This window comes from Prionailurus viverrinus, chromosome D3, assembly GCF_022837055.1.
Source record: "Prionailurus viverrinus isolate Anna chromosome D3, UM_Priviv_1.0, whole genome shotgun sequence".
Classification (NCBI taxonomy): domain Eukaryota; kingdom Metazoa; phylum Chordata; class Mammalia; order Carnivora; family Felidae; genus Prionailurus; species Prionailurus viverrinus.
In genome coordinates this window covers 45,635,051-45,647,908 of record NC_062572.1, presented here as the reverse complement: position 1 = coordinate 45,647,908, position 12,858 = coordinate 45,635,051, and the positions used below count along the sequence as shown (strand labels likewise).

Here is a 12,858-nt window from a genome sequence, read left to right as displayed (position 1 = left end):
GATTTCAGAAGATCATGGTTTTCTCTAATAGAAGTACATACTGCTTCTTGAAAGGTTTTTTTGTTTGTTTTTGTTTTTATTTTTGTTTTTTAAATGTAAAGTTGATTGGGTAAGGCAAATGGAACAACCAGTTAAGCTCATTCCTTCTGTACTTATTATTAACTTCAAAGCTCCTAGTTTTAACCTCTGGTTCAGTCCCATCTTACTAGATTTAAGTGGTTTTTGTTTTGTTTTTTTTTTCATGCAGGTTCTGCTCATTAATCACCACGAGTGTGGATCTGAAGAAGAGTTTATTACCTCTCTTTTTTTGAGTATGTTTAACTTCAGATACACACAACGTAGCTTCTCCTTCCCTATTAGATTCTTAGAAGGTAGTTATATTTTTATAGTCTCCTTCTTGTGACTTTGATAGTTGTGATCAATAAGAATAAAAACTATTCCTTACTACATACTGGGCTACTGCATGCAAATCAGTTCATTTAAAACCTCCTGGAGGTCTTTGGCATGCCAGACATAAAACCATGAGTGTTTGTTTGTGGAGGTAACCATGTTCCAAAGGAATTTAAGAGTTCTTTTATCAAGAAACTGGGAGAGTTATCTTTCAGGCTCTGGGAATCACTTCTTTTAAGGGGCTTGCTTTTGGTGTGTGATTTTCAAAATTAATTTAAAATGGGAAATGGTAAATTAAAAATATTCTTGTGGTATTAGATTTTTGAATGATTAGTATAGAGAAGTTAGCTTGCATTTTACCTATTGTATGCTTAACAAAATAGCTGATTGTATCATGTAAACATTAATGAGAATATTTTTCCATGTTTGCAACTTTTAGACACAGCAATATATTTTTCTTCTTGTACATGAATATGATAAATGAAATATGGTAACAAAATTCATTCATGTTTTTTATATCTAGGGTTGGAAAAAAGAAAGAATTCTGGCTGAATATCCTGATGGCAGGATAATAATGGTTCTTCCTGAAGACCCAAAGTATGCTCTGAAAAAGGTAAATTTTCAGTGAAATTTCATGTAGAATGGATAATGTAATTTTGTAGCCACTTTTAACAGTGTAATGCATTATTGGCATAGTATATTTAAACACCAATTCTGAAAACAAGCAATAAGCATTTAAAGAATAAAGAATACAACCCAACTGAAAAATTATGCTTTAAACTTGTAATGAGTTTGGGATATGTGAAATAAATTTTTAGTGAATTGATTACTGTCCCATATTATCAGTAAATTGAGTGATGATATAATAGGCATGCTAGTTTATGATGCCACATAAGTGACTTTAAGAATCAGAATTATAATTAAAATGTGAATAACTTTGAAAATTAAAATGAACAATTTTAAAGTTTCATGTTGAGAGTAAGTTCTTATTTTTATTATTTTTATTTTTTGAAGTTTATTTATTTTGAGGGAGAGAGAGAGAGAAAGGGAGGGAGAGAATCCCAAGCAGGCTCTGCGCTGTCAGCGTGGAGCCCAGTGTGGGTCTCGACCTCATGAACTGTGAGATCATGATATGAGCCAAAATCAAGAGTCAGATGCTTAACCGACCAAACCACCCAGGCACCCTGAGAATAAATTTTTAAATAAAAGCTTATTGCAGAAGAGGATATAATAGTAGTAATTCTGAGATTAAGCATGGGGTAATCATATAATGTTAAGAGAAAAAAGATAGATTCTGATTTATAGTTATAATGTAGAAAACCTAAAAAGATCCTCTTATCTAGTGTGAACCAGGTTTTACTCCAACTTAGAGTTCCATACTTTGAAGGTTTGGAGAAATAAACCAGAGAGATAATGAAGTCTGGAATCATTCTGTTACGTCAAGTATCTTTTTTTTTTTTTTCCAATTTCCACATGCTTTTTCAGAAGTACCTTGTAATGTACAGCAATGGGTCCAGTTGTCTATATGTAAATCTTAATTTCACTGAGCTATGTCCAGAATGTCTAGAAAATGCAAGGAAAATGATTTATTTATGCTTATTTTTAGATTAACAATTGGACCTCTTTAAATTTAGGATAACTTAACCAATAGCTCAGTTGGTTAAGCGTCTGACTTCGGCTCAGGTCATGGTCTCGCAGTTTGTGAGTTTGAACCCCACATCAGGCTCTTCGCTGACCACACAGAGCCTGGAGCCTGCTTTGGAGTCTGTGTCTCCCTCTCTCTGTCCCTCCCCTCCTCACACTCTGTCTCTGTCTCTCTCTCTCAAAAATAAATAGCTATTAAAAACAATTTTTTTTTTTAAATTTAGGATAACTTCACTTGAAAGGGAGGTTGAAAGAAACATTTTAACCCTATCATTTGAAAATATAGCTAACATTCTACTTTATCTTACTGTTTTTGTATTATCTATGACGGGACAATCTCAGATAACCAAATAAGCCCCCATACTACACCACTGCCTAATAATATAGACAATAGCATTTAGAATGACACATAACTATGCCCCCTGTCTTATATTTGAAACATTGATCCTTGTCATAAAAACAAATATTTGTTAGTTAATATTGGATTAGTGATTGACTAAATGAAAATTCTGTAGTTTTTGGAATTCCAGCCATTACCGTTTGGAAATGAACAGTAGCTACACCACCACATGTGGCATTTGGACTTTTCGTAACTAAGAATATTAAGTAAATATGAACATCCTCGTTTTAGTTTCTCAGGGCAGAATCTTAGTAACAATGCAGTATGTTACTAGTTAATATCCCATAATGGGTTAAAAATGAAAATCTAAGGAATTGTGAGTCATTTGCCTTTAGGAACTGAAATATGAGTTGTATTATGGGCTCCTGTTCTAGGATTAAAAGGACTTGAGTTTTCATCCCTGAATAAAGGATTTATTACATGGTATTCTACATGTCAGAGGTATGAAGACTTAATGCTCTTAGGGGTTATTTTCACTTTAAACTTAGTAACACAAATGAGTATTTGTTGGACTGATTATTTGCATTTGCTAAGTGTTTATTTATTTTTGAGAGAGCCTGAGCAGGGAAAGGGCAGAGAGAGAGGGGGAGAGAGAGAATCCGAAGCAGGCTCCATGCTGTCAGTGCAGAGCCAACCTAGGGCTCAATCCCATAAGCTGTGACATCATGATCTAAGAAATCAAGAGTCAGGTGCTTAACCAAATGAGCCACGCAGGTGCCTCTTGCATTTTTTTTTTTTTTAAACTGGGGAAAGAAGTAATGTTTGAGTACTTACAAAAACCTTTTAGTGCCTACAAGACCTAGAGCTTGTATTTGACCTTGACCACAGTTCTAGGAGGTAAACTACAAGAAGCAGGGTTTGATGTCATATTAGTATTTAAGGATTCAAATCTCTGCTCCTTGGTTTTCTAGATGTCCAGTATCTGACATGGGAAAGTTACCTTTGAATTTTCTTCCTTGCACATGTAAAGTGAGGAACCATAGACTTTGAAGAGATGTTGGACCTAAGTAAGATAATATCTGGCCAATGGTTGATAAGGAATAAATATGTGTTTCTTTCCTCTCACTTCCATTTTACTGATGAGAGTACTAATTAAGGCTTGGAAAGAAAAGTGGCTTGCCTGGCTAAGATTCCAGTGAAGCTCTCTCCAGTTCTCAAACCCGTGATGCTTCTAATGGGAAGCTTTAATGTTCTTATTGTCCGTTGTAGAAACTCTCACTGTTTTTGCTCTTTAGACTGCTGGTCTTGGCATTACTGTCCATTTCTGACCTCATTTTGCACATTGTTCCGCAGGCCTTGAAAAACAGGTCAGTAGGTCAGCATAATCATTCCAATTTTTTTAATTTAAAAATTTTTTTATTTTTAGAGAGAGTAGGAACTGAGAGAGAGAGAGAATATCTTAAGTAGGTTCTCTTGCTCAGTGTAGAGCCTAACATGGGGCTTGATCCCTAGAGCCAACTGAGCCACCCAGGTGCCCCCCAAAGAACTCTTTAAACAGTGTCCTGCTTCGAATAATACACTCAACTTACTGAACTGTAATAGTATATTTTTACATCTATACATTGCTTTTTTTGTTACAAAAAATACTGTTCTTTATTTGGCAGGTTGACGAGATTAGAGAGATGGTTGATAATGATTTAGGTTTCCAACAGGCTCCACTAATGTGCTATTCCAGAACTAAAACACTTCTGTTTATCTCTAATGACAAAAAAGTAGTTGGTTGCCTAATTGCGGAACATATCCAGTGGGTAAGTGACTTTTAAAGAGTGTTCATATGTAGTTTGGTGGCTAAAGGGTTTACTGTGTAAACTTGAATAACATAATCCTGGTAAATTTATCAACATTTGATGTAAGGAAGCATGTGAATGTCAGATTTCCTGTAATTTTTTATTAAGTGGAATTGTATCTTGCGTGAGAATTAGTTTCTCAAGTTAGTATATAAAATAAAATTTTATAAATCGAAAGCACTGTAAAATTTTGTGTAGGAAGTTTCCATGTTGGAGACTAATGTAATGTATGCCTCAGTCGCTTTAGTACTGGAATGAAGCAAAGGCTGGCAAACTGTTGCCTGAGGACAAAACCCAGCCTGTTTTTGTAAATAAAATCTTACTGTAAAATGGTGATATCCTTTTGCTTACATATTGTCTGTGGCTGGTTTTCCACTACAAAGACTGAGTTGAGTAGTTGCAGCAGAAGTCAGGTGGGCTACAAAGCCTTTCTTTATAAAAAGTTGCCCATCTCCAGAATAGATCACCACTTCTTTGGTTGAGTGCTAGGTAAGAATTTGGTTGGTATTTAGGAGCCAAATTGTACAAAAACTAAATAAAAGAATCACAATAAAAGGTATATGCTCACATTGGGTAAGTTATGTACTAATAGACCAACTTAGGAGAACAGAAGATTGTTTATGCTCAAAGAAGGCATACCTTATTTAAATTGGCTTTTTTCAGCTGAGCTCTTGTTCATGAATTCAGTGCACATTGGATTTGACTTTTGTTCAGTTGGTATCTTTTAGTATCTAAATAGTTGCCTGCAAATGTATATTTTATCATAAAGTTTTCTAACGAAACAAAGTCAAAACAAGTCTGCGTGAACTAATTTCTATATGTTAAATTTCAGCCTTAAATTGTATAGCTTTATGAATCTTGCTGTCTATTTTCACAAAATTGATTTAAATGAATAGCTGATAAGGTGATTTGGGGATATAAATTTGATATGAAATGGCTTGCAGAGTTTGCCATATTGAAATTGAGTTAATTTTACATAGTGCAAACCCTTGTATTTTTTTCATTTCTGTTCTGCCTAGTTCCACAAATGATTTTTGCAGTGTTTAGAAGATAGTTATGTAATGGTTGTTTGTTGTTAATTCTTCATTGTATTGTCTGATTGTTTTAAGTTTTGTACCATGTCCCATTAGAAGGCTGGTTGTTGTCCAACTAGACTGGTAGAGGAGACATCATGCTTTTTAAAGCACTTTGCTGGTTTTTTTTTTTAAGTGACGGGAGTGTGGGGAAAGCAGCTTTTAAAACTCTTGATTCTTCTGCCATTCCTATTCCTAGTTCTTGCATAGCTGTGAACCCTAAAACTGTGGCAGCAATCACACAGACAGTTGTTACGACTGCTGAGTTCTTCACATGTGCTTTGCTGGTCCTTGGAATGTGGGTAATAGAGGAAAAAAATAACATTCAGTTGCCATTATGGGCCAGCCATGATGGCAAGGTATTTTGTATGTATTACCTTATTTAATTTCTCAACAGTTTTCTGAAAGAGGTGATAAATATCTCTAGTTTATAGATGAGGATCTCAAATCTTAATTAGTTACCTCTCTCATGGTGACATAACTAGTAAGTGAATTAGAATGGAATGGAGATTCAGGTCTATTTCCTGCTAAAGTGGGAGTGAAAATATACGTGACTCCCATAGTTTAAGAAGCCAGACACATGTAGTGATCTCCTCACTAAGGTTAGTACTAGACAACTGATAATTAATATTCTTACTTTAAAATTTTTTCCTCTAATTTTGATATATTAGGGCTACAGAGTTATAGAAGAGAAACTTCCAGTTATCAGGTCAGAAGAAGAAAAAGTCAGATTTGAAAGGCAGAAAGCCTGGTGCTGCTCAACATTGCCAGAGCCTGCAATCTGTGGGATCAGTCGGATATGGGTATTCAGCATGATGCGTCGGAAGAAAATTGCCTCTCGCATGATTGAATGCCTAAGGTAACTTGATTGTAATTCTTCAAGTCATTTTCTGTTGTTCTAAGATTTCAGCAGATTTTTAGTATAAAGATTGGCATTTAATTAATCTTAAATGTATAATCTTTATCTTCTTAATTTAAAATTTGCATAAGGTTGTCAGCATATTGGATCTGTGTTTTTTATGTGAAGTTAATCTGAGGGGGGAGAAAGCACTATCAGTTAAATACTGGTAAACCATTTTTGCTTACTTGTAACTATATTAGGGCAAAATAACCCACTTATTTCAAACTGTGTTCAATATCAGAGAATTTTAAAGAAAATCAGATCAATGTGGGAAGTTTTTTGGGAATTTAGCTTTTAGGAAAATTTGTCTTAATTTAAGAATATTATTTGTAAATTATTTAAGTCTCTTACTAGTTTTTCTTTTTGCTTTTATTGCTTGATTTTAAATTAAAGGTATAGAGGAAAAGACTCAGATAAATTGCATGTTTTTTTTGTTGTTGTTCTTTTAAAGTACCTTTGCTAACAGATTAATGGAGGTTCAAATTAATCATGCAGATGAGGTTTTCATGTCAGTCTCTTGTTTTTGTTTATTCCTAAAATCCCTGTCTGCGATTACTGTAGGTATAGCTTTCAGAGTAATTCATCATTGTGAGGTCATAAGGCTCTAGAAATCTTAGAGCCTTAATGTGTTTCTGGTCTCTTCCCCCTTATTTTATTGTGAATACTGATCCAGGAGGGCTCAGGTCTACCCACACTTTTCATGATGAGTACAGGCAGGTATATTTCTAGCTCTTTAAAAACTAAACCTGGAAAATGCAGCTGCTGAAATACTAGTCCTAAATATGAGGGCATTGCCCTTCCTTTGTTTTTTTAAATGAAAAGCAGTTTTATTTATCTTTAATTTTTTTTTAAGTTTATTCACTTAGAGCAAGAGCGAGCACAAGTGGGGGAGGGGCAGAGACAGAGAGACAGAGAGACAGAGAGAGAGAGAGAATCCCAAGCAGGCTCTTCACCATCAGCGCAAAGCCGAAGTCAGATGCTTAACCAACTGAGCCACCCGGGCGCCCTGCCCCTCCTTTAAGATTACAGTGTGAAAATTCTAATAGTCTGTATCCTGGCTAATAAAAAAAAATTTTTTTTGTTAAAAACAGCCGTATTGAGCTGTGATTACGTAGCATAAAATTCATCTATACAGTCAGTGGGTTTTAGTATATTCAGAAGGCTGTGCAACCATCATCACTTTCCAATTCCAGAACATTTCCATCACTGTCCCCCCACAACCCACACCTGTTAGAAATCACTCCCCATTTCCCTCTCCCCCACCTTCTTACAATCACTAATGTATTTTTCTATCTGAATGAATTTGCCTATTCTGAACATTTCATATAAATGGATTCCTATAATATATGACCTTTTGTGACTGGTTTATTTTACTAAGCATGGTTTCAAGGTTCATCCATGTTGTAGCGTGTATCTGTGTGCTTCATCCCTTTTTTTATTGCCAAATAATACCCCATTGTATGCATATACCACCACATTTCATTTATCCAGTCATCAGTTGATGGACATTGGGTTGGTTATACTTTCTGGCTGCTATGAATAATCTATGAACATTCATGTACAAATTTTTGTGTGTTTTTATTTCTTGGTAATTGGTTTGCACGTTTTTATTTCTCTTGGTATATACCTAGGAGTAGAATTGTTGGGCCATATGGTAACTGTTTGTGTAACATTTTGAGGAGCTGCCAAACTGTTCATTTATCAAAGCAGCTACACTATTTTACAGTCCCTCCAGCCACATAACAGGCTCCATATCCTCACCAACACCTGTCATAATTTTAGCTATCCTAATGAGTGTGGAGTGGTATTTTGTTTTGGTTTTGATTTACATTTTCCTAATGACTAATGATGTTCACCATCTTTTCATGTGCTTATTGGCCATTTATATATATTTTTTAGAGAAATGCCTATTCAGATCCTGTGTCCATTGTTTTTCTTTTTCTTATTATAATAGTTCTTTATATATTCTGGAGACAAGTCCCTTATCAGATATATGATCTCCAAATTTTTTTTTTCAAATTTTTATTTAAATTTTAGTTAGTTAACATATAGTGTAGTATTGGTTTCAGGAGCAGAATTCAGTGATTCATCATTTACATATAATATCCAGTGCTCATCATAACAAGGGCTCTTCTTAATACCCATCACCCACTAGCCCATCCCCCACCCTCCTCCCTCCATCAACCCTTAGTTTGTTCGCCATGTTTAAGAGTCTCTTGAGGTTTGTTTTCCTTTCTCTCCCTCCTCCCATCCCCCCCCATATTTTTCTGTTTTGTTTCTTAAATTCAACATATGAATGAAATCATACGGTATTTGTCTTTCTCTGACTGACTTATTTCATTCAGCACAGTACACTCTAGCTAGCTCCATCCACATTGTTGCAAATGGCAAGATTTCGTTCATTTAATAGCTAAGTAATGTTCCATTGTGTATATATACCACATCTTCTTTATCTCTTCATCCCAGTTGATGGACATGCAGGTATTTTCCACCATTTCATAGCTGTCTTTTCATCTTTTTTATGTGCTTTGAAGCACAAAAGTCTTTAATTTTGAACTCCAAATTATATATCTTTTTCTATTGTCATTTGTGTTTTTGGTGTCCTAAGAAGCCATTTCCTAATGCAAGGCCACAAAGATCTATACCTATATTTTCCTCTAAGAGTTCATTAGTTTAGTTCTTACATTTAGGTCTTTGATTCATTTTAAGTTAATTTTTGTGTATGATGTGAGATGAGATCCAACCTCATTCTTTTTTTTTTTTTTTTTAACGTTTATTTTATTATTATTTTTTTTTTCAACGTTTATTTATTTTTGGGACAGAGAGAGACAGAGCATGAACGGGGGAGGAGCAGAGAGGGAGACACAGAATCAGAAACAGGCTCCAGGCTCTGAGCCATCAGCCCAGAGCCCGACGCGGGGCTCGAGCTCACGGACCGCGAGATCGTGACCTGGCTGAAGTCGGACGCTTAACCGACTGCGCCACCCAGGCGCCCCTAACGTTTATTTTTGAAAGCATGAGCAGGGGAGAGGCACAGAAAGAGGGAGACATAGAATCTGGAGCAGGCTCCAGGTTCTGAGCTGTCTGCACAGAGCTCGACATGGGGCTCGATCTCACGGAACCGTGAGACCATGACCTGAGCTGAAGTTGGATGCTTACCTGAGGCACCCAGGAGCCCCCAAACTCATTTTTTTTTTTTTTTATATGGATATCCAGTTGTCCCAGCACCATTTGTTAAATAGACTGGTCTTTTCCATCAAATGGTCTCTGCACCCATGTCTGAAATCATTGATTGTCAGGGTTTTATATCTGGAGTCTTCAATTCTATTCCATTGATCTGTTCTTATGCCAGTAGCACACTGTTTTCAATTCTGTAGCTTTGTAGTATGTTGTAAAATAAGGAAGTGTGACTTCTTCAGTTTTGTTCTTTTTTTAAGATTCTTTTGACTATTCAATGACTTTTCCATTTCCATATGAGTTTTAGGACACCAGTTTGTTAATTTCTGCAAAAGCAGCCATAGATCTGATTCATAAACACGGGTTATCTTTCTCTTTATTTAAGTTTCCAGGTTTTACGCTTCTTTTGTTAAACTTACTCCTGAGATAGTTAATTTCAGGTATATAGAAATCTAATTAATTAAAAAAAATTTTTTAATGTTTATTCATTTTTTGCACAAGCAGGGGAGGGGCAGAGAGGGAGAGATAGAATCTGAAGCAGGCTCCAGTCTCTGAGCTGTCAGCACAGAGCCCGATGAGGGGCTCAAACTCAAACTACAAGATCATGACCTGAGCTGAGGTCAGATATTTAATGGACTGAGCCACCCAGGCGCCCCAATTAATTTTTTTTTAATTTTATTAATGTTTACTTATTTTTGAGAGAGAGAGAGAGAGAGAGCAGGGGAGGGGCAGAGAGAGAGGGAAACACAGAATCAGAAGCAGGCTCCAGGCTCCGAGCTGTCAGCACAGAGCCTGATGTGGGGCTTGAACTCACGAGCCATGAGATCATGACCTGAGCCGAAGTCAGACGCTCAACTGACTGAGCCACCCAGGCGCACCCCCAATTAATTTTTTAATCTTGATCTTGTATCCTGCAACCTTGCAGAACTCCTTTTTAATTAGATCTAATATTTTTTGTGTGTGAATTCCTTAGGATTTTTGTATATATAAGATCATCCAAAAGTGTCCAAAAAGAGTTTTTTTACTTCTTCCTTCCTGATCTGGTTTTTAGTTCCTTTTCCTTGTCTACTTGCCCTGACTAGAGCCTGCAGTTAAGTACACTATTGAATGGAAGAGGTGCAAACACAGATAGCCTTAACTTGTTCCTGATCTCTGGGGGACACTTTTCAGTCTTCACATTAACTTTAATGTTCTCTGATGCTCTTTATCAGGTTGAGAAAGTTCCTTCTACTCTGATTTGTTGAGTGTTTTTATCATGAAAAGGTGTTGAGTAAATGTTTTTAAAACCGTTGTTGCTTTCCTAAAAAAATTTTTTTTAATTTAATAAAGTTTTAAAATTTACATCCAAATCAGTTAGCATATAGGGCAACAATGATTTCAGGAGTAGATTCCTTAGTGCCCCTTCCCCATTTAGCCCATCCCCCCCACACCCCTTGCTGTAACCCTCTGTCAGTTCTCCATATTTATGAGCCTCTTCTGTTTTGTCCCCTTCCCTGTTTTTATATTATTTTTGTTTCCCTTCCCTTATGTTCATCTGTTTTGTCTCTTAAAGTCCTCATATGAGTGAAGTCATGTGATTTTTGTCTTTCTCTAATTTCACTTAGCATAATACCCTCCAGTTCCATCCATGTAGTTGCAAATGACAAGATTTCATTCTTTTTGACTGCCGAGTAACATTCCATTGTATATAGATACCACCTCTTCTTTATCCATTCATCCATCGATGGACATTTGGGCTCTTTCCATACTTTGGCTATTGTTGATAGTGCTGCTATAAACATTGGGGTGCATGTGTCCCTTCAAATCAGTATACCTGTATCCCTTGGATAAATACCTAGAGTGCAATTGCTGGGTCATAGGGTAGTTCTATTTTTAGTTTTTTAAGGAACCTCCATACTGTTTTCCACAATGGCTGCACTAGCTTGCATTCCCATCCTAAAAATTTTTTTACCTCACATTATTAATAATCTATGTGAACAGTTATTTTCAATGATTTTTAGAACATAAACATTACCTGAAAAGTCTTTCTGGTCAAATTGTCTTTGACAGGTTTTTCCAATTTTAATGATAAAGATATTAATTTTTTTTTTTTTTACCCTTTCACACCCCCCCCCCTTTTTTTTTTAATAGGAGTAACTTTATATATGGCTCATATTTGAGTAAAGAAGAAATTGCTTTCTCAGATCCCACTCCTGATGGAAAACTCTTTGCAACACAGTACTGTGGCACTGGTCAGTTTCTGGTATATAATTTTATTAATGGACAAAATAACACTTAAAACAAATTCTTGCCTCTTGCTTGCAGTACTAGAAGACATCTACTGAAGAGAATGGATTGGTTGCTGACTTTAACCAGGAACTAGGGCCATTTTTATTACAATGAACTCAGGACTGGCAACAACCATAAGGTTGTTCCATTTTCATAAAATTGGAAACAATGCAGTAATAGCTTATTATTGTTTTGTTTTTTAAAGAAGATATTTTATTATCTTTTACAGAAATTTATGATTGATGTATTTTATCTATAGTTATTTAGACATGTTTACATGCAGCAGATAATTGTTCATAGTGGACTGAAAACTAATGCAAGGACTATGGTCTCAGTGATAAGTATATTTTGAAGTTCTTAATATGGAAATATACCAGTGTAGCTTGGTACTGTATTTTTTTATATTGATCTGCTGATACCAGTTATAGTTTTAAAGATTGTATTTTTACAGAGCGGAAAACAATGTTTTTGAGTTACTGTTCAAGGAGGGTGCAATATTGCCTATTTAGGAATTCAAAGCTAATTGTTAAAGGGTCTGAAATACATTTTGAAGGAACCCCTGCAAAAAAGCGAAGTTCCAAATAAGCAGGAAGAATTTGGAATATTGAGCATTTTCTTCCATTTCTTTCTTTCCTATTCTCGATGCAGGAGGAAGTGGAAGGTGGTATAGAATAGAGGCTTTCCTTCTTGGAGAGCTTTATTGTAGTGACTAGAATTAGAAAATACCCTCTAAAGTTTATTATTCTTTCATTCTGGTTTTATTTCTTAAAATAAATGTTAATTGGGTACACTTAGGCTAGTAACAGATCCCAAAGAGGTTTTATAAAAACCTGTGGAATCGTTGTAAGCTAACTATGGATGACTTGGTATCTGCTTTGTTATTCCTCAGAAATACTACACTGAGTATATGCCTGCGTTACTGGACTTCATTTTGATACTTGTCTATCCTTCATAGTGCCCTCTACTTTAAAGGGTTTATATGTTGAAAAACTGCTGTGGCCTTTTATGACCTTGTATATAATGTAGAATAAAATAATAAAATACTTGATAGCCTTTTCTAAGTGATAAATGTGATGACAGTGTGTTGTCATTTGTGCTTTTTCAGGGAGTTAAATTTGATACCTTAAAATAGAATTAAAATAGTGGCTTCTTAAAAGTTTCACCATTTTGCCAAAGGATCAGTATGTCAGTAACAATTCTGAACTTGGTCTTCAAAAA

General features: G+C 35.5%; 1 protein-coding gene across 5 annotated transcripts in view; it reads left to right on the top strand.

Moving 5' to 3' along the window:
* The window catches only part of ESCO1 (establishment of sister chromatid cohesion N-acetyltransferase 1), a 74,964-nt gene extending 62,647 nt beyond the window's left edge, over positions 1 to 12,317 (top strand). For 4 of the 5 annotated variants that reach the window (XM_047827112.1, XM_047827110.1, XM_047827111.1 and 1 more), the window contains 4 exons: positions 914 to 1,003; positions 4,039 to 4,182; positions 5,966 to 6,153; positions 11,503 to 12,317. In XM_047827112.1, the coding sequence (XP_047683068.1) occupies positions 914 to 1,003; positions 4,039 to 4,182; positions 5,966 to 6,153; positions 11,503 to 11,650 (570 nt within the window). In that variant the 3' untranslated portion in view covers positions 11,651 to 12,317. Of the gene's footprint in view, positions 1 to 247; positions 372 to 913; positions 1,004 to 4,038; positions 4,183 to 5,965; positions 6,154 to 11,502 lie in introns of those variants that run through there. The other variant, XR_007145701.1, reaches the window with a different exon arrangement.
* The last annotated feature ends 541 nt before the right edge of the window (positions 12,318 to 12,858 follow it).